This window comes from Arvicanthis niloticus, chromosome 17 (genome assembly GCF_011762505.2).
Source record: "Arvicanthis niloticus isolate mArvNil1 chromosome 17, mArvNil1.pat.X, whole genome shotgun sequence".
In the NCBI taxonomy this organism is placed as follows: domain Eukaryota; kingdom Metazoa; phylum Chordata; class Mammalia; order Rodentia; family Muridae; genus Arvicanthis; species Arvicanthis niloticus.
In genome coordinates, this window is record NC_047674.1 from 8,780,317 (window position 1) to 8,803,156 (window position 22,840).

Below are 22,840 nucleotides of genomic sequence, written 5' to 3' on the forward strand. Positions count from 1 at the left end.
AGACTGTATGTTATTTGTTACCTCGGTGGCTCTCCTGGTCTCTGATTCTCTGCTCTTTTACCATATTGTGCAAGGTGCTCTTTCAAATAGAAAGACATTCACACTGTTTGCAGGTGTTGAGCTCCCGGAGATTCTGAGACTTGCAAGTTTTCTTTTGGACTCTTGTTATTTGCAGTGATAACAATGTGGTGGGCTTGCACATTCCTGGTTTAAAACAAGACACGTGAGTTGGCCTGTTGGAAGAGTTTCTCTCAGGACTGAAGTACCATTTTTTTCTTCTGGCTTTAGTCTGTTCTTACAACTTTAAAGTGACCTGCAGACTATGTTACCTTGAGTAAACAAAGCCCATTATTCAAAGGCTTGGGAGGAAATTTAATGAACTTTTTGACTTAGCAATCATTTTTTAAATGGTAAAACAATTACACTAGAGTTAGAGGAAGCTGCTTGTGAGTTGTGGAAGTTTACCTTAACAGTTTTATGTCCTTTCTGGGATTGGCAATAACAAATATTGAGAAGCCTTTGGGGGTTAGGCAACTGAGAAAAGGCCTGAAGAGAGAAAGGAGAAATTGAGATATTGCAGTATAGGCATTCTTTTCTCAGTTTTGAAAAATTAGTTTTCTATACGTTGGTGGTTTGCTGCATATTGGAGTCACTAGACCTGGAGATACAGACGTTTGTAAGCTGATCTGTTGGTGGTAGGAGTTAAAGCCTGGTCCTCTGGAACAACAGTCATTCATCTTAACCACCTAGACATAGCACCAGCTCTTGCATTTCTTTTAAAGTTAATATTCTAATATTTTTGTGTTAACATAAAAACAATATTAAAGCAGGCTCAGTGGTTCAGATTATTGGCTGTTCTTACCGAAGACCTGAGTTTGGCTTCTAGAATCCACATAGTAGATTATAATCATCCATGCACTGGGCATGCATGTCATACACGTACAAACATATAGACAAAATATGCATACATATATATGCATTTATAAACATTTAAAATTAGTATTATTATGTTAATGTTTCTCAAGATTGACTGTCTTCCCAGTTGCATGATAATAAGGAATAAGACGTCATTCCCAATAAAAAGGTTTGCGTTATGCACTTGGTTTTTGAGAGTGTACTTTTTGAATAAGAATATTTCATCTAGACATAAAAATGGGAAACACAAGTATATAGAAGAAGAGAGGATGTACTTAAAATACGAAAATTTTTAAATAAATAGGATAGGAGAAGATACTGTCAGTGAACTGAGTTCTTAAGTGGATTCTTTATCTGACATTGGGCAATGTTGCATAAGACTGACTGCATAATTTCACTGGGGGTAGTTTTAGGAACAAGGCACACATTGCAGCATAGACTGTGCTGTTACACCTTGAAATCTAAACAGTACAGTACATTCAACCCAATCTGCAGAACACATTCTGATAGGGTAAATGTATTTATTTGTGTTTGCAGTGTTTGAGTCCTTACTGCTGCAGTTAACCAGGTGCCTGTCTTCTTTGTTGGATTGTTAGCACATGTGTGTGTGTGTTTGCATGTATGTTTTAATTTTTTATAATAGAATTATAGCATTTTCCCTTCTGTTGCCTCTTTTTTTTTTTTTTTTTTTTTTTTTTTTGGTTTTTCGAAACAGGGTTTCTCTGTGTATCCCTGGCTGTCCTGGAACTCACTCTGTTCGAGGCTGGCCTCCAACTCAGAAATCAGCCTGCCTCTGCCTCCCAAGTGCTGGGATTAAAGGCGTGCACCACCACCACCCGGCTGTTGCCTCCTTTCAAAACATCCCACATACATCTCCTTGTTCTCTTCTAAGTTCATGGCATAGCTTTATTATTATTATTTGTTGTTACATCCAGATGTATATATGAATATACATATATACTCCAAAATATAACCTCAGTCCCTATAACATTACTTGTATGCATGTTTTCAACACTGGTCACTAGGTATGAGATTATTGGTTTGCTAATCTCTGAAGAAGATTATTCTTATTTTGTTTTGTTTTGTTTTTTTTTTTGTTTGTTGTTATTGTTGTTGTTTGAAATGGGGTTTCTTTGAGTAGCCCTGGCTGATCTAAAAATGCCTCTGAGTACCAGGATTAAAGGAGAATGCAACCGTGCCTGGATAACTCTTTGGTACTTAAAGAAACTTTGTTAGCAAGCCTCACATTTTATTAGGTAGAATGTAAATACCTTTTCTACAAAACCTTGGCTTCTTTCCCCGTGGTTTTCAGAGTATATCTCCTGTAGTACACATCCTGAGTTACAATCAGTGTGAACTCTTGATAGTCCCAAAGGGGAAGAGCTACTAACTGAGGTGTTTCTGGGGCATGGAAAGACTTGGCTCACAGCTGAACCTGAGGTAGTACTGAAGCGAGAGCAGAAGCTTTTAGTAAATGTTGTATAGTAGGCAAGCTTGCCCAAAATTCTTATTGCTCTTGTTTATATTTTTCAATGTTTTAGTAGGTTAGACTTAGTAGTCCGATGAAATAGGAAAATTGAGCTTGCCTTATGTTGCTGTGTCATGTCTATAAATAAATATTATTGACATGGAGTACACGACACTGGACATAGTGTCACATGTCTCTAAAACCAGAATCCGAGAAAACAATAGTAAAACATTTCATTTTTATTTGAGGAAGAATATATAACTAGCAAATAAACAAGATAATGGGAGGTTAAAAGTCTATTTACAAGTGCGTTGCAGGAAAGGCTACAGTGGTGATAGCTAGATAACAAGGGGACAGTCTTCAGAGAGATTGTTCAAGTTACAGACAAACTTGAGGGCCTAGATGTTTTCCGGAATTGTCAGTTGTGGCCAACACAGTCACACCAAGAGAGAGATGTGCTGTGAACTGAACATGGGGAGCTGGAAGTTAGCCTTTGTATTTCCTTGGACCACCTGGGACTATGTCCTAGAATATACAAAATGTGGTAGAATGGAGTCCAGAGTGGGAATCAAGACTTTGGTTTTTAACTTCAGAGAGAATGTTTATTATACCCAGTGTGCAATACATATATAAATACACACACACACACACACACACACACACACACACATGTTAGCTTAAATGTACAAGCCAATGCTTGAAGTATAAACACAGTACCAGAAAGGCATCCTAATTTTAAGTTTTAGTACTGAGTGCCACATTGATTTTTAAGGAGCGTTTTGTTAATTTCTCTTCAAACTGAAGCTGAATAGTTAGCTATTATTTTGAATTTTATGGATGTTTTTCCTCAAAAAGAAAAAAGATGGCATGCACAGAGCAGAGGCAGAGAGATAGAGAGCTTACATTTAATACACATAGAATACAGGACTGAAATTGCATTATACATCTGTAAGAAGCCTTGCACTTAAACACAGAATAAATGTTGTTCTCAAAACCCTTTTTTTTTTTTTTTTGCTACTGTCTAGAACTTTACATCAAATGATGCAGTGACTTTATATTGATTTCATAATCAATAAGTCCCAAAACAAATCCTACCTTTAACACTCTGGTTTATTTGTTTATTTAAAGACTTTATGTTTATTACTTGTAGTTTATTAGATATTAAATGATTTGAGGGTTTTTTTTTTTTCAATTTAAACAATTTCTTCTTTCCAGACAGAGTGTACCATGTGCCTCAGGCTGACCTCGAACTATGTACAACCAAGGATGACCTTGGAATTCTGATTCACTTGCTTTCACCTGCAGCAGTTATGGGATATAGGCGTATGCCACCATTTGGGAGGGACTCCATGTTGGCTCTGAGAATAAGAGCCTCTTCCATGATTAGCTAGTGCTCTACGAACTGGGCTGAATTCTCATCCCTTCTTCCTTAATTGAAGAAGCCAAGTATCATTTAAAAAATAAATCATAGCTTCATTGCTCAAATAAATTAATTCACTTTCACAAATATGAAAACATGAACAAAAATCTGGATTATTTGTCTAACTGTGAGAAATATAGAAAAAGAAGCAAACTGGGGATTTAAGTGGCAAAGAAAAACAAATGTGTTGAAAGCACCAATAAGTAAATTAGAAGCCTGAGGCCACAGTATGTTCAGAAGTAACGAAATACCTAAATCAGGGCACTAGGATTCAACTCAGCAGTAACTGCTGTTTTAATGCTATAGCAGCCAGAGTTCAGTTCCCAGCAGAGCATAAAGTGGGCATGGTGCCACACCTCTGTAATCTGAGCTCTGGGAGGTAGAGCCAGCAGATCAGAAGTTCAAGGTCATCTTCAGGCTCCTCTGTAATTCATGGAGCATCCTGGAATACTTGAGAGGCTGTTTCACAACATCAACAACAACAACGCCCACCCAAAACCCTTAATGTAAAACAACTTGAGAAGCATGAAACTCATTTTGTTAACTGAAATCACCCCTGTGGTGTCATTTGAAATGAACTTTGAGGAAATTGAAAGGCTTGCATACTTTGTTTGCTGAGGGTTTTTTTTGTTGTTGTTTGTTTTTTTGTTTTGTTTTTTTTCTCTCTTCTGTTTGAGGGAAATCACTTTGGATGAGTTAATCTCTAGGAGGAGATTAAAGTAATGTAATATAGTTAGGATGTAGATGAAAACCAAATATGAAATATGAGTATCGTGTAAAATGTCTACAGGTGTGAGAAATGACACCAAAGGAGGGTGAGAGTCAGTGGAGATAGAAAGGGAAAATCTGGATCAGCATGGTTTCCTATTGTCTTGTATAAAACCAAAGTAGATTGGAGACAAAGGATAATTTGTTTTTTCATTTGGAGATTTTATAGAGACATAAAGATTGGAGGTGATTAGCTTTGCATGGAAATGATGGAATTTATCACAGGGAAGTATTGGCTGTTGTAGTTAGTTGATATAAATAGAGTAAGAGAAATACATACTTCTAGGGTTTAAGTTTTGATCTTACTGAGCTGAAAATGGAAAAAGGTCATAAAACATTTCCAAATAAGTAATATTTGACAGTGCTTAAATCTTTTCTTTTCACTTTTGGCATTGACAGTTTTTACGTTGGATTCTGTGACCAGGTCAAACCTAGGCTGGCTTTGAACTCTTGCTAAGAATGCCTTGACTCCTAGGTTTTGCAACTTCCCTGTAATCACAGCTGTGTATCACCACTCATAGCAACACACTCATTTTTGTTGTAGCCCTGACAGTGTGGAGCACTTTTGTAGACCAGGTTGGTATGACACTTAACAGAGATCTGTCTTCCTCTTGATACTTGAGTGCTGGGATTGAAGGTGTGCACAAACATATCAGGCCTTTTAGTGTTTTTTAAAACTAAACTGTAATCTTAACTAGTCATTAATAAAACTATGATTTGAAATATATAACAAATCTTTACTAAATAATAGTTTGGTTTTATTCAAGGTCATCTTTATTCCTTTTGGGTGAGTACTATTTTAATATTGCTTATCAAAATAACTTCTGCACTGAAGGTAACCTTCAGTGAGGAAAATAAAATTCTATTTGTCGACCATTAGGTTTTTAAAGGTTTAAGATCAGTAGGTTATACATAATCAACTCACAGGGGACCATATGGGTTTATAGCAACTGAACTGCTAAGAAGAGGGCATGCATGGGACTGACCTAGGCCCTTTGCACATATGTAACAGTTGTGCAGTTAGGTCTTCATGAGGGTCTCCTAATAGCAGAAGCAGGACCCGTCTCTGACTGCATTGCCTGCCTTTAGATAGATCCCTTTCTCCTAACTGGGCTGCCTCTTCTAGCCTCAGGAGAAGATGAGCTTAGTCCAACTGTAACTTGAAATACCAAGGCTGGTTGATATTCAGGGGAGGCCTCCCCTCTTCTAAGGAAAAGGGGAGGCCTCCCCTCTTCTAAGGAAAAGGGGAGGCCTCCCCTCTTCTAAGGAAAAGGGGAGAAGGGTGGACGGGGGCTGAAAGTGGAGGTGAGAGGGAGGGACTGAAAAGAGAGGAGGGATAATAAGCACTGATTGGGATGTAAAGTAAATAAATAACTTAATTTAAAAAAAATTATAAGTAGGATAGAAAGAAGTTTGTACAAAGGATGTTGGTTGTCCCGAGTAACTCACTTTAAACAATTGCTCTAAGAAAGTGAGTATAATGAGAGTTAATTTCTAGTGTCTATCTTGTCTTTTATCTTATACTTGGACAGAGTTTGTTCACATGGAATATAAATTGTTTGTTCATCTATATTAAAGAAGGCATGACAAAAAAAAAATCCTAAGATATTTTAACTGTCAACTTTGTACAAGTTCTGTGGTTTTCTTTGACCATGATGAGTCTTTCTTTGATACTTCTTATTTTTTAATGCAACTCATCTTTACTTAGGCTTTTTCCTAATGTAATGTAACAAATACTTTTAGTTTAAATGTAATATACACAATAAAAGAACTAAGGCTCACTTTCAGGGCTAGTGACTACCTCAGATGAAATTGTGGTTTGGGATACCAGAGGTTGTCTTAGTTACATTTCTATTGCCATGACAAAATGTCATGAACAAGGTAACCTAAAGAAGAAGAGATTTCTTTGGGGTTTCAGTTTCAGAGGGTTTGCCCATATATGGAGCATGGCAGGGGGTAGGCAGGCATGGTGCTGGGGCAGTAGTGGAGAACTTACATCTGCTCCACCAGCATGAGGCAGAGAGGAAGACATGGGGTTAGCCTAGGCCTTTGAAATTTCAAAACCTCATGTAACAAGGCCACACCTCCTAATTCTTACCAGATAGTTCTATCCAAATATTCAAATATGAACCATTGGAGGATATACTCATCCAAACTGCCACAGGTGATTCAGTCTTCCAATAACATCTTAAATAGTAATCATTACCCTTGGGGGTTATTTTTATTTAATGTGTCCTGAATTATTGCCTAGTTCTAGTCTACCAGGGAAGAACATGCTGCTTAAAGTCTCTATAAGAAATATCCATGACCTGAGTATTTGACATGTCAGTGGTTGTTTGTTCAGTGAGAATTCTTCTACCTACATGGCATAATCATACACTTAGACCTGTGAGAACATCATTCTTTCAATATGTGCTTGCTGAGCTAGTAACCTAGAAGAGGGGATACAAAGAAGTGAGATCAACAAAGAAAAAGACTAAGTGTGGCAATGAAATGCATTGGTCAATGAGTTCAGAGTGACTCATTGGGATTCTCAGACCATACTCCTTGTGTGTGTGTGTGTGTGTGTGTGTGTGTGTGTGTGTGTGTGTGTGTATTGAATTAAAATTTTCTTTAGTGACTTGAGCCAAACTTCTTGTCCATGAATGGTTTTATTAGTGATGTCTCATATCTGATATTTTACAGTGTGACAAAGGAAGCTAAAAAGAGGAGCATGTTTAGAATACTGTGAAAATTCTTTGAAAGTATTGTTGATGTGTCATAAATACTCGATAAAATACTAATATTCCTAGCGTGCTAGGAAGGGGTGCTGCAGTGCGGGATTCTTTTTAAAGGATGCCCAATGTGATTTTCAAGTGAGGTATATCATAGCTGTATCTGAGTAGATAAAATGCTTGGGAGGTAAAGATTAAGTAATTTTCTATCTGTTTCTTTCTTTTTTTTTTTTTAAAGCTTCCTCAAAGATTGGTAAAAATGTGGTTGTGGTGAGAAAAAATGAGGAAATTCTATTTTCATTGTCATGTTCCTTAAAAGTGCACACATTGGTCAGTGTCAGCCTTAATGGGCTCTTTTTGTTTTACTCTTTTTGTTTTAATAGTTTTGCCCATTAGATGCAATTGCATACATCAGAGTCAAGCAGAAATTCTGTTTGTGCACTGTGCAACAGCTCTGTGATCCCACTTAGATTCTTTCCACTAGATATTGCCATAATAACCTCATAGTTAAGGCTGTGCCTGGTGTGAGGTTCAGCATTCCTTGAATAGTCGCATAGAATTAGGATGAAGTCTGTGGTGATTAAAATGGCTGTCTGCTTGCTGTTTGTCACTGGAGATGGTCATTACAACACTACAGGAGTAAAAACTTTCCCATAGATTGTATTTGCATTTCCTTAGAAGCACCTTGGTCTTGATGTATTGCCAAAATGTGGCCAAATATTTTGAAACTTCCACATTTAAGACCGAAGAAAAGAATTACTAGTGTAGCTCAGATAACTGGATCCTCCTATCACACAATTCAATATGGCCATTTTAGTAGACACCTTCCCCGATTATAAATATCTTCATTCTCTGATTTTCAACATAGTAATGGGATGTTTTAAGATTTTCAGGAAAAGATAGACTAGTAAGAATAGAATGGAGAAGGAAATACATCTTAGGATAGCATTACCTACACCAACCACTATCGATTTAACATCATTCAGTCTTTTAAAATGTATATGTGTGTGCAAATAATCCCAGTATGGTATTGACCTTGCTCTTACTTATGCATGCACATCCAGTCTTCACTAACAGTCATCCATCAGTCTACCACATTCGTATGTATAGCTACACATATATATTTAAAATCCAGTTTAAGGGTCTGAAGAGATGGCTCAGTGGTTAAGAGCACTGACTGCTCTTCCAGAGGTCCTGAGTTCAATTCCCAGCAACCACATGGTGGGTCACGACTATCTGTAACAGGATCTGATTCCCTCTTCTGATGTGTCTGACACACCAGTGTACTCATATACATACTCATACTACAAATAAAATCTTTAAAATTCAGCTTAATAAAACAACTGACTGAACCTATGTGTATAAATATGTCTAATTGTAATATATGCTGGGTATTTTTGCTACTAATAGAGATGAAGCTATAGAATCCATTTCTCGTATTCATTTTATAGGTAATGTATTTAATCAGCTCTCCTTTGCTATGTTCTTATTAGTATATTTTATGATTCTGGTTCTAGTTATTGCTTATTTATGGCTAAATAAAATGACACTATGGACTTGTGAGATGGTTCAGCAGGTAAAGGTCCTTGCCTTTAAGAGTGATGACCTGAACTCCACCCCTTAAACCCACACGCTCAACAGAAAGAACTGACTCCACAGTTTTTTCTGACTTCTTTTTATGCACTGTTTTATGTCTGTACCTCCCCACACACACACATTCAAATGGAAGTACATGTAACAAAAATTACAATAAAAATCTCTACTGTGACTGTAAGCCAGTTTCTTTTTCCTGTTGACAAACATTGGTGCAGAATTGATAACTTGGCTCTTACAAAGAAGACTGCAGTATCAATGGACGGGTACATATCGCTGTGGTGTTTTGGTCAAGAATTGGAACTTACTGTAGAGCTGCTTTTAGATTTGTAAGGAACTGTACATGGACTTTAGGATGACATTCACACCAGCACTATACAAGGGTTCCCTTTCTCTTCTCCCTTACCACTGTTTGTTATTTCTTACCTTGATAGTTAGACATTGTGTATGAGGAAAGATGGACTCTCAATGTGTCTTTAGTTTGCATTTTCTTGATGGATCATGTTGTTTTACAACTTTTAATGTGTGCTTTGTCTTTTGAGCAGTGGTTATTTTATTAGCTCATTTATTGACTGGGTTGTTGAAGTTTTGTATTTATTTTTTGAAAGCATTAAATAGTCTAGAAGCTCATCATCTGTTAGATATGATGTTGACAAAGATTTTCTCCCATTGTGTAGGCTATTTCCTGACAGTGTTAATCATGCCCTCTACTGTACAGAAGATATTTAATTTTCTGCATTTCCATATGTCAATTCTTAGAGTCCTTTTCCAACAGCTCATAGCTATTCCTGTACCTTAACATATTTTCCCTGTTTTCTTCTCACAATTTCAAAGTTACAGTCTTCTTTGAATGTATTCATTTTTGAATACATTCCTCATGCAGACCAACAGATAAAAGTCCAGTTTCACTCCTTTGCATGTGTTTATCCAATTTTCCCAGCACATTTCATTGAAAAGCATTATTATATCTTGTATGTTTTTTGGCAGTTTGGTTAAAAATCAAGTGGCTATTTTTGTATGTGTTTATTTCTGGGTCCTGTGTTCCACTAATGTGTCCATTTTTTTTGTGTGTGTGCCAGAACTTTGCTGTTTTCATTTTGCATGGTTGTCTCATAACTTAAAATCAATAACTGTGATACCTCTGACCTTGTTATTTTTCTCAATTTGACTTTGAGGATCCGGAGTCTTTTGTGCTTCTATTTGAATTTTGGAATTTAGGTTTTCTGTTCCTGTGACAATGGTTATTGAAATTTTGAGGAGGATTCAGTTGAGTCTGGAGATTGGTTTGGGTAATATAGACAGTTCCACAGTATTAATTCTGCCTGTCTGTTACCATGGGAGGTATTTCCTCTTCTAGTGTGTCCTTCAGTTTCTATTTTTGATATTTAAAGTTTTCATTGTTCAATCAAATGTCTTACCTCCTTGGTTAAGTTTATACTATTATACATATATTTTACTCTATTGTAAATTGAGGAGACAGCATTTCAATGAAGAAAATGCCTCTATCTGATAGACCTGTAGGCAAGTCTGTAGGGCCATTTTGTTTGCTTAATGACTAATGTGGGAAGGCCCAGTCTATGGTATGTGGTAGTAGTCCTCACCAAGTGATCCTGGGTGCTATAAGGAAGGAGACACAGAAAGCAAAATATTTAAGAAGTTCTTCTTCATGGCCTCTGGTTTAGTTTGTGCTTTTAGGGTCTTGCTTTCAGTTCCTACCCAGAACTATAACTCTAAACTGTAAAGTAAAATAGTTCCATTTTCTCCCTTAAGGTGTTTTTTGCCATGTTTTTTTTTTTTTTTTTTTTTTTTTTTTTTTTTTTTTTTTTTTTTATCACAACCTTAGAGAGCAAACTGGAACAATCTTTAAAATACCTTTTAAAATACCTTTCCATTAGTGTATTATAGCTTCAGTGTAATGGTGAAATACAGTGATATGCAGATTTTGTTGGATTCACTGGAAAACATATATATATATATATATATAATCTGTCTTTTGACAGGACTATTTCAGTGGCAATGTACTTTAAATTTCAATGTCTGTATTCATTTTTAATAGTAGAAGCATAATAGACTTTATATTTTATCTTGTGCCTTGTGAACTTATTGACCTTATTTAACCCTGATTGAACTTGTTTGGATCCTTTAGTGGTTTCTGTGCAGATGATTGTGCTTTCTACAAATACTGACTGCTTGTATCCTTTAAAATATTCTTTTTGTCATAAATTTTCTTTTTCTGCTTAAGTAAACTGATTAGAACTTCTTGTTTTATTTGAATAGAAGCAGTGAATGTTGTAGTTGGGGTAGCGGCTCTTGTGTATTGTCATCATCCAAACCAGAGAGGCAGGAGGATTGCCTAAAGTCTGAGGCTAACGTGGATTGTACACAGAGTAGTAAGTACCTAAGGCAACATAACAAGACCCTATTTAAAATAAGTAGTGAAAATTAATATTCTTATTTTAGGGCATTTTTTTTCAATCTTTTACCAATGCTGTAAGTTTTTGTAGTTGTTTGCCAAGGCTAGGATAATTCCACATGACTCTTTGCCTGAGAACTCTTATTAAATGGTGATTGTTGAATTTTGTGAAATATTACTTTGTTAAAGCCTTGATATAGATAGATTACACTTTTTAAAATTCTCAAACACTGAGGCAACCCTGCACACAGGACATATTTTACATGGTAATTACATGTAATATCTGAGTTCTACTTCGTAATATTTTGTCAGAAAAATTTTTATTTATATTCAGAAGAGAAGGTATTTTTCCTTCTTTTCTTGGATAATCAATATTACTAGCCAGGAGGTCTTCATCCCCAGAGTCTTCTTATAAGGGCTTTTATTAATTAAACAGAATGACTATTATGGTATTGGAGGGGTACTAGGTGAAAGCATCTGTATACCACCTTCATGGAGAAATCCTCTGTGTCTGCTTTATCCCTGCATCCCTGGCATTTTGGTAACACATAACCCTTCTAATGGGTTGGTGTTGATGAATGAGGGACCTGTACAATCTACCATCTAGATAAACTGATTTATACATTAGCAGCAACTCTCAGATTGTGGTGGTTTCCTGAGTCAATCCTGTTTTGTATTTGCATACTTTTCATCAGTGAGCCACAGCTAATCCCTAGCCATCTTTATGTGAAGGTTGCAGCTGGTAAGTAACGTTTTTTCATTTACATTCTGTAAACTGCATAATAAAAGAACTGACCAATCATCTCAGGTTTTGGAATCAGCGGTCTGGAAGTGATGTAGCTCACCTCTTCCTTTTTCCTGTGTGAAACAAAATACTAAATATGCTCATTATAATCCTGAGAGTTAAATGAAATTTAATCATTTTCTTAGGGGAACAACAAATAATTTTCGGAAAATAAACAATACAACCAACCACATATGGAAATACTAAGGCTGGATAATGTAATATTTTATTTATATCCTTTTTCAAAATCAACACACAGCAAGATTGTACTTGGACTTTTATCTACTGAAGTTGACTTTTGTTTCGCAGAGATTAATCTTACTTCTGTCCATTCTGTTTCTTCTAACATTCTTATAATAAACAGCAAAACAAAGTTACTTTCCATACATATAGGAACACATACACTCACTGCAGAAACAAAGAGACATAGTGCTTGAACAGCCGTCTTGTTGTCCAAGAGGTGTCAGCCAGTATTGTCTATAAACTTCAAGGTAGTAAATAGTTTCAGCCTTAGGTCTATGCAGTATGTGACAGTTGCTTAATACTGTTGTTGCCCCAAGAAAGCGGACCTAGCAATACATTAGAGAAGTGGGTGTGTTGTGTTTCCATCAACTCCTACTTATAGAAGGGGTTCAGGGGGTGGAATAGGGTAATAGTTTGCATTCTCTGGCCTCTGTGGCTGCTGGTGTTTGGACTTTGGCAATACTGGATTCCTGATGGAGAAAAGCTCTGGAGTGTTTCCTTTGCTAAAGACTAACCTCGCCTTTGCTAGAAGCTGAGTTCACTGGGCCCAAGAAGAGACTGCTCTTGTTTAATGTATTTGCCATGTATTGGGATAGTTTATAATGACGTGTGTGTGTGTGTGTGTGTGTGTGTGTGTGTGTATGCTCATCTTAACACATTATTATAATATGCAGGTCATACAAATTTATGCATTATTAGGCTTTTATTTTGTAGCATTTTCATTATTTTTGGATCAAGTCTTTCAGCCACGCAGAAGTCAGAATGGTTGTTTCTCAGGGTAAAAGTGTACATAGCCTTATAAAGTCTAATTACTAGAACTAAAACAGAAGGCCATTGCTACTAAGTCTTACTTTAAAACATATTTTTAGAGTATATTTTGCTTTTGTAAAACAAAAAATCCACAGAAGATCTAATGAATGCTCACTGCTCTAAATGTTCTCTGGCTGCCCACTCTGATCTTAGATTCAGAATAATGTCAGAAGTGAAATTGGCCCACTTTCCCAAATGGATTTCAAGGGGGGCACTGATTACCTAAGCTGAAAAAATTGTGACTCTCATGAAAAAGACAAATTTTAATTTTTTATATAACACAAATTCTTGACATTTTATCACATCAAAAGCCTAAATGGGTTTATTAGCCCACAGTCATTCTCAGTGGGGAAGGCAGACTGGGATTGTAGAGTGTGTGTAGTTCTCCAAATCCATCTCAGGGAGTTCTGATGCCATTTCTTTTTGAAACTGTTAACAAGGGAATAGAAATATTCAGAATGAATATTTCTGGAGAATGAATAACTCAACCATGTCATCAAAGGTTTGAAGGACTTAGGGATAATTACTAAAATATTATCACTTGTTGATACATATTTATCGAGTACAAGCTCTCTCAGGACAAAGTAATCGAGAACAACTGTCAGGCATTGCAAGCACTAGCAGGTGCTGGTAGCTGTTGCAGCTCCAACTCCACATTTGGTATGGTTTCTGAAACCCTTTGGTGCTCTCTCAGACACTTGATATAGTTCTTGACTGTGGGTATGTTCTCTCTAATTTGTTATTTACAAAGACAGGGAAGGTTTGCTGTTCTGTAGGGGAATACAATCACACCATTATTGCCTGTTTATAGCAAAGACTTTTGTTCCTGAAACCTTTCCCTATATTTTATTTATGTACTTTGAGTGTGTGGGTATGTGCATGTGTGTGCTCACAACATTGCAAGCATGTGGGAGCCAGAGAATAGCTTGCAGTCATTTCTCTCCTACTACATCTCTTCTTGTGATTAGACTCGGGTCTTTAGAGACCAGCCCATGATCATCATACTATCTCAGTATGTAAATTCTCACCGTCTTTGCTATAACATTCTGTTGTAGACAATTCACAATGCATGCCAATGTTTTTGATTACAGCTACTAGAGAGTGGAAGGATGTTTCTGCTGTCTCTAGAATAGGGTCAGTGACATGTCTTAACATGAGGCAATCCCTTCATAGCAAACAATTATTTGTTATCTAATATAATTATATTAGTCCCAAAGCTGTGATTATTTCATGGTATAGAATGTCATGCTTGCCTTCAATATTGATGGTATTGAGCTAATTGGATATGATGTACTAAAAGCAACTAGTAAAGTGTATGCATTTCAGAAGATAAAGGACAAATTACAAGTCTACTATAGCAGTTAAATTTCTAGGACTCAGCTTTCGGGACTCTGTCACAGTGTCCATCGTGTGCCTTACATACTATGCTATAACCACAACACTTAGCATGGCTAAGAGTTCAGAAACACCCTCTAAATCGTTAGGCATCTATCAGACTTTGTGTATGGCTAACAGGCTTCAGTGGAAAGAAAAATAAGTCAAGGTTCTGTACCAGATGCTGGCTGTGTTTGTTGCACAGTGGGTGGAAATGGGCAACTTCTGGGATTTCCTAGGGAAATGAGGGAAAGCAATTTTGTTTGTCTTAGTGAAATAGCAACCATTTGTCTCTCTCTCTTTTTTTTTTTTTTTTGCATTACTGGTTGCCCTGGCCTATACTACTGTGTCTTGTAATTAAAACAGACAGGAACTATGTCTGTAGGTAACTTCTATAATTTGGAATGGAAATTCAAGGCATTTTTCATTAAGATTCTATTAAAAAAACAAACTTTTTTTATGCTAAAAATCAAGCCATGGGCCTTGAGGGAATTAGGCAAACATTCAACCATATAATATTCCCAGTCCTGCTGCTGATTTTTAAATAATAACAACCCTTGGACTAGCCATTGGGGAAAAAGTTTATTAAAGAAGATTAATCAAGTGTTCTGGGCAGTTGGCTCAGAAAGTAAAACGACTTCCTACATAAGCATGGGGATCAGAGTTCAAATCCCATCACTCCTATAAAAAGCAAGATGTGGTCACTCATTTGCTTTTAACCCTAGAGCTATGGGAGTTGGAGAGAGAACAGTGGCTGGGACTCGCTGACTGCCAATGCAGTTGTAGGTTCAGAGAGAGATCCTGAGATCTGTTTCTGGGAAATATGGCAGAGAGTGATGGGGCAGGTCCTTCTATGTCTTCCTCTGGTCCTCACATGAATCCCTGCTCCCCAAGTGTGTATACACCACACATACAATGAGATGAATTTGAGTGTCAATTTCTTAAACTGTGTCTTTAGGTGTTTCATCTCATTGTTTCAGGTCACCATCTTGGTCATGTACATTTCCTATGACCATTTTTTTTTTTCTTTTGTGATCAGTTTCCTTGTGATTGATATAAATATATATCTTTCTTTAGATGCAGTGGCATCTCCCATTTTAAAAAATTCCAGTCCTGAACCAGATTATGGTCAGGTTCTCAGGGGGAAACAGCAGCCAGGTCGATACCCTAGGCAGGTGGGCTGTACAGGCCAAGGCTCTCAGATTTTAGTTCTTTACAAAGGTAAACAGGCATTTGGGATTCCTTGCGTAAGTTCTTCTGACTCTGCCTGTGTATTATAGAAATGCTGCAGAATAGGAAGGTTCTGCCAGCACCCTGCACCTGGGTCCTCTCCAGTTACAGGCAGAGGGTGGCTCCTGAGTGTCAGGAAAAGAAGCATTGTTCCCAAATCTTTTGTGGGGCTCCATCACCAGCTGCCCTTAGTGAAAAGGGCCTCTGGTTCCAGACAGGTGCCTAGAGGGACCCACATGCCTAAGATCAGAGATTCTTTAGTTTTGTCTGTCACATTTTTAAAGGAGTGTTCAAAATACTGGTAATAGGATAAGCAAAATGAGTTACAGAAGAGGAATGTGGGAGTGAGCTAGAAGATACTATCTGATTTGGGAAAGTTAGTTCTAAGGAAATCAGCAGTGTTTCCCTGTCTTTCCAGCTCTAATTGGGAGGTGAGAAGTTGAGACAGAGGAAGAAAACACATTTACACAAATTCACACACTACTAAGTTCAAACAAACGAAGAGGGCTGAAATAGGGGCAGCTTTTGTTTAAACCTACTTACCTTGAAGTACCTGCTACGGTAATTAAAGAGTCTTGGTTTCTTTTGATAACAACTCTTTTCAGTCTGTTATCAGAGCTCTTGTCTGTTATCATAACTCTGTTATCCAGAGTTCTTGCTGGAAGCTGCTGACTGGAAGAGTAGAATCCTATTCACACCTGTGGCCGTCCTTTCTACTCCTCCTGTAGGGTGGAGCATAGGGGAAAGCAGGGCTTAGCATCCAGGGTGTTAGGGTAACGGTCTGAACTTAATGGATCTGAGCAGACAGGCAGGGACCTGGGGAGGTTATGGGGTTTTGTGGTAATGGTTGGACTGAGCACGTGTGCAGATTTTCTTTTGTCAATATTAATATTGAGTAATATATGCCCAATATTAACAGGCAGAACTGACCACTCATTGATTGGACCATTACAGAAAAGTTGGGTTTTTAGTTTACCTGTACCGCTTTTCTGAATTCATAAATGATATGGGGGCTCCCTCTTGTGGTTATTGTTGAATTGCATGTCCTTTTCTGTTTAATTTTACTTAACTGTTCAATGCCCTACAAATTAATGGAATGCAATGTGATAATTAAAGACGTGTATAATATGCAATGCTCATAATTAGCATTTAGCATCTACCTTTCAACCTTGAGTTACTTGTGGAACCTCGGTCTCGTTCGCTAGTTTTTAGTCTTGTTGATAAAAAGCATTTGAAAATGGAGACAGATGGAAACTTGAAGACCCTTTATGGGAGTATGAGAGAAAAGCAACCTGTAGATCCCAGAGGCTTCCCAGAGGAGGAAGAGAGAAAAGACAAAGAGAAAGTCTTGACTCTGGTAGAGGCCAGGAAAGCAGGGCTGTTTCAGCAATCGAGGTTTGTGTGCAGCTGCGTGGTAGGGGTTGTTAAGCTGAGTGAGAGCTCCCGGGTGGCGAGTCTGGTAAGCTTCAGATTTTGGCTCCTATTTGAAGAGAGGTATGTGAAACACATTGCTTCCTCAGTGAGAACTCAGAAAAAGGTGTGAGCAGGCCGAGCAGTGGGGTTCAGATAGATTAACTCTTGCAGGAGGGGATGACTGTAGTCTTTATAAGCTTGTAATAGTCGGGTCTGCTTGGAAAGTCATGTCTCAACTCAGAATAAGATACAATTTAGAAACTTAGGGCTCCTCTCCCTCTTGCCCCCCTCCTGAAATTATGGACAGAGTAGATTAGAGATAATTCAAAGAAAAACTAAAAATAAAACTGATCATGCTTTTGCTTGATGGCTTTTATATGACTTTCCTGTCTGTAACTTACTGTCTCGCCATTTGCGTCTATTGAAAAAAGTTTGAAAAATTATTTTGTATTTTCTGCATATGAATTTTCTGCCTGCCTGTGTGTCTATGCACCGCAAACATGCCTGGTGCCTGTGGAGGTCAGAAGAGGCCCTTGTGAGCTGCCCTGTAGGTGATGGAAATGGACGTGGGTTCTCTGCATGAGTACCAGGTTCTGGCTTACTGCTGTGCTGACTCCAGCTCTCATGGGTCTCGGTCTTAGGGTTTGATGTTTTTCTTACTTATCCATATTTGTCAAGTGTATTTTTTGTCCTTGTAAGTCCTCCAGCCTTTCTTTCTCTTTGCCTGTTCTGTTTCTAATAGTTTGTTTTCTTATTTTTAGTCCATCCTGTCTTTCACAACATTTCCATGAGCTCATAAACCTACATCTTGACCTCTTAACTCAGGAGCTAAATGAGATTTGGAATTCCTTTTAAATTTTTAGATCCAAACATAAAGTAAAACTATTTCTTTATGTTCTAAATTTTGGCATGATAGTAACTCCTAAATTTTCTCAAATAACTTAGATGCTTATTTTGTTGTTTTTTATATATACCTGTAAGAGTGTTAAATGCAATCAAAATGAAGCAATTGGAAAAGATACCTTAGGTGAATGTAATTTGTAAATAAATATTTACGGTGTTAGCTGAACTTTAAATTTGCATTTTTCCTCCCACTAAAGATACGTGCTTAACGAGGAATAGCACCAGATGTGTGTCTTCATCCTCTCTGCTTTCTAACTACTTCTATGTCTTTGTCCTGGGACAATTGTTGCTGGGGACTGGAGGAACTCCGCTCTACACCCTGGGAACAGCCTTTATTGATGAATCTGTGCCCACACACAAATCTTCTTTATATATAGGTGAGTGAACTCTTGGTATCATCTTGTGAGAATTGTCGCTTACCTAATATAGTTTCCCTTCCTATTGCTCAGGGGAAAAGACAAACAAACAATACCAAGTTAGTTGTAATGCCACAGGCACTTCATTTAGATAAATATGATTGCACTGTGTATAACTGTTTACCGTGCTATCAAGTCAGTTACTGGGATGCATGATAGTTTTATAGTGCTCTATCCTGAACAGGATTATCCTGACATTCCTGAATAGGAGGAGCCAGGACAGCAGCTTCTGCTTTGATGATGTAAACCCCAAGGGGATTTGACTCAGGGTATAGAGGCTTCTTATATCTTATAAGGATGGGACAAGAGATCATAAAAAAAAAAATACTAGTTGCCCAAAACACTATGGAAATTTTCATTTTGAAGCCATTTTTTTCTCTAATTCTTTCTTTGAAATCTAGCACCAGACAATAGAAGGCCTCGTGTCTAAATGTTTTGTAAATTACTAGCACCTGAGTTTTGCTGTATATTACTGTATATTAGGGGAATCATTAGTACAGTGACTGCAAGTCAGCCCTGGCTGTTGAGATTATCCCAACAGAGAAGCTTCTGTAATTGCATTTACATCTCTATAAAAGTTATGATGCATCCGTAGAAGTGATTATTGCCATACAGTTGGAAATATTGAAAAATAGTTTATCACCCCAAAACTTTACAAATGACTAATTTCTAGCATTTTGCGGGGAGGGTTGAGACCGCATCTAACTAGGTAGTCCTTGGATAGCTTGCAATGGTTGTACAAGTTGGCCTGAAACTCAGAGATTCTCTTGTTTCTGCCTTGTGGAATTAAAAGCACATACTAACATATCCAGCACATTTTTAGCGTGTTTTTAAATCATGGTTTTCTGCCCACAAACAATTTTGACCATGATAATTTATGTGCATCTATGGACACCTTATATACTTAAGGTTTTTTAGCCCATTTTCTAAATTTAGAAACATGGCTATTTTGTATTTTAATATACATAAGTTTTTTATTTTACCTTGCATCACCTTTATAGTGGAGACTATACGAGTGATCTAATAGTTACCTAAGTTCTTTTGCCATTGATGTATGCTTAGTTTGAAAAACAAAACTGTTTTGATGTGTGTGTGTGTTTGCATGTATATTTGCATGTGTACACATAAGAAATTTAGCAGTACATAAAATTTTAAAAGATGTAAATACAATAATTTTTTTTGCAAATGCTTTGTTATATACGGCAACATTTTAAATATCTTATAGCCCGAAATAAGCTGCTTACCCCTACTGTTAGAGAACTCACTAGGAATAGTGTCTAATAGTAAATGGATTGTTTTTCAAATTAACTTATCACTGGGCAGTGGTGACACATGCTGTTAATCCCAGCACTTGGGAATTAGAGACAGGTAGATCTCTGAGTTCCATGCCAGCCTTGTATACAAAGTGAGTTCCAGGACACCCAGGGTTACACAGAGCCCCTGTCTGGAAAATATAAAATAAAGCAATATCAACCAACCAAACAACAACTAAACCCATCAGCTGACTTAGGTTTTAGAATCACTATAGAGTAAAATAAAGAAAGCTATCTAAGAGGCTTCCGAGTGGAAAGGCTGCTTTACCTTGTTTACTATCATGAGATTGTAAGCAATATTTATTGCTAAGAGGAAAACAGTACATGTACCACTTCACCATTAGTTAGTTACACAATATACATAGATTTGTAATTATGTGTTTATTTTAACTCTTATTATTATAATCATGTAGTTTTATAGTAAGACATTATTTTTAGGCTTCTTGACATAACTGTTAACCATATTATATTTCATAATATATCTATATATCTATATAAATATATGTAATTTTGATACAGCTTTAATCATTAAGAATTTTCTTTGCTAGAATTATTTTTCTTCCCTGTTGTTACAATGTTGAGCAAAGCTGTCTATACGACTATTGTTAATGCCTTTTGATCTTTTCTTAGGTATCGGCTATTCCATGTCAATCCTAGGCCCTGCCATTGGCTATGTGTTGGGTGGACAGCTGTTAAAAATGTACATTGATGTTGCTATTGGACAAAGGTAAGGCACTATCTGTTTTTCTTCTAATTTTGTATCCTATTGGAATAAAGTGAACCTCACTTCTCATTCAAAATGCCATGAAGAATTTTAGGAAGTAAAACAGTGTGCACTATATGATACTCACTGTGTCTGCATTTCTTCCAGGGTCTTTTAGCATAATAATGTATTTATTTATAAATAAGGATGTCTAATAGAATCACTGGTGATTTATAAAAATACTTTATATACCCTTTGTGTCACTCAAGAATAATGATTTAGTAAATTAGCTTCTTAGTAGATTTAGTTGCAGATAGATAACATTAATTGTCTTATGAGTATCTGAATGATAAAAGGCTCTCTGATAGCTCAGATAATATTATAAAAAAAACAAAATATAACTATGCTGCTTTTATAACCAAGAAAGTCAAGATAATGATACTAAATATTATTTATCCATTATTTATATTGTATACCTCACATTTTTTGTTACATTATATTATGTATTATCCTACTCAGATCTGCAGATAGTTATATTCAACAGGACAGTCCATGAGAAAGGATAGTCAACTTTGAAAATCATGCATTTTAACAGCAGGGGAAGACTATCAGAATGATATGTCTGAGGGAAACACTTATTGATATTAAATTATGAGATTATCATAAAATTTAAAAATAATAATTTAGAGAAGTACTCTTCAAGTATATGGGACTTTTAGCATAGATCAGTGGATTGCTATGTGATGTATTTGGTCTGCTACAATAAATAAAAGAAAAAGAAAACTAAACAATATATTGAAATTCTGTAAGCTTTTAAGTATTTGTCATGTTTATATTTACTGTTAAAATTTTTAAACCATGATTCCGTATTTGCTGCTTTAAAACATTTACATATTTTTATTCTCTGTTTATGAAACATTTTGTCTGCATATGTGGCTCTGTACCACCTGCATGCCTAGTACCAGCAGTGGCCAGAAGAGGGCACTAGATTCTCGGAACTAGAGTTACAGGTGGTTATAAGCTACCATATTGGTGCTGAGAATCAAACCCAGGTCCTCTGCAAGAGCAGTAAATACACTTAACCATAGACTCATCTGTTTAGTCTTCCATGGTTGTTGTTTTATGATGCTTTCTGGACCATTATTCTTAAATCTTGCTGTACTTGTATGTCTGCATGTTTCTTAACTTATTGTGATGGCTTCCTTACAATTTTAGATACAGTAAGAGCCTACCCCTTTGCACCTGAATTACAAGACATGTGATTGTTATGACTGAGCGCTAATTAGTACTGAATGAATTATAACTCTTTTCTCCCTGTATCCTTATAGTTCTGATCTGACTGAGGATGACCCCCGGTGGTTGGGAGCTTGGTGGATTGGATTCCTTTTAGCTTGGCTCTTTGCTTGGTCTTTGATAATACCTTTCTCCTGTTTTCCAAAGCATTTACCAGGTAAATCCATCTCCTTTAGTTTCAGAGACCTTTACTGTACATGTAGGTCAGTTGTTTTTAAGATGATTAATAGGAACTCTAGAATCATTGTTCATGCTTACCAGTGCAAATATTTGAAATCTAACTTCTTGGAAAAAAATCAGTAATAATAAATTAATATTCATTAATTTGCACTTGCACTTAGTGAGTACTATGTACTATGCTTTACTAAAACTGTCCTTGTATTTTATTGTAATTCTTGCCTTATGTACATACAAGACACAGTCACAAACTATTACTTCATAATGCAGTTCGTCAATAATTTTCAAGGACCAATCTTTGTAAAATTATTCAAGCTAATTATTATTAACTGTACTACTACTTACTCTTTCAATTATGCTCAAAGTAGTTCTTCCGTATATTAATTTATAAACTGTTTTTCAATATTAGATAGTCTGGAAAAATCTCAGTAGAAATGAATATTCATTTTTATGAGATCTTGTTTCTAAAGCATTTTTCTCAAATTTGAAGGCATTTACTTTTTTCGTAACTGAGATTTTGGAAGTGGGTGAAAGGATATAGAGGTGTATTGAGCACTGTGCGAGGTGGGTCGAGGTAGGTGGAAGAGGTGGAATTTGAAAGAATAACACTTGACACACTGGAACCAGGTGAACTCATTGGTAGCTTTCCATCCTAGGCTATCCTTATTATATTGCCACATGGGGGAGCTTATCTCAAATCTATTCACAGAGAGCCATGATGGCAGACAGCAAATATTACTTCCTCTTCTAAGCACTTGCTTATTTATTGTTTTAGTGAACAAAGGACAGTCACACATGTATTTTAATCTGTAAGCAATGCCAAAATAAACAGAATACTTCATATGAAAAATAATAAATGTTTAGAACAAAACTGTGTCATTAAATTAATA

General features: G+C 36.6%; 1 protein-coding gene across 2 annotated transcripts in view; it reads left to right on the forward strand.

The window, feature by feature from the left end:
* Nucleotides 1–22,840, forward strand: part of Slco4c1 (solute carrier organic anion transporter family member 4C1) — a 47,131-nt gene that overhangs the window by 4,557 nt on the left and 19,734 nt on the right. For both annotated transcript variants that reach the window (XM_034521800.2, XM_076914693.1), the window contains exons 3-5: nt 18,246–18,425; nt 20,408–20,504; nt 21,809–21,930. In XM_034521800.2, the coding sequence (XP_034377691.1) occupies nt 18,246–18,425; nt 20,408–20,504; nt 21,809–21,930 (399 nt within the window). The remainder of the gene's footprint in view (nt 1–18,245; nt 18,426–20,407; nt 20,505–21,808; nt 21,931–22,840) is intronic.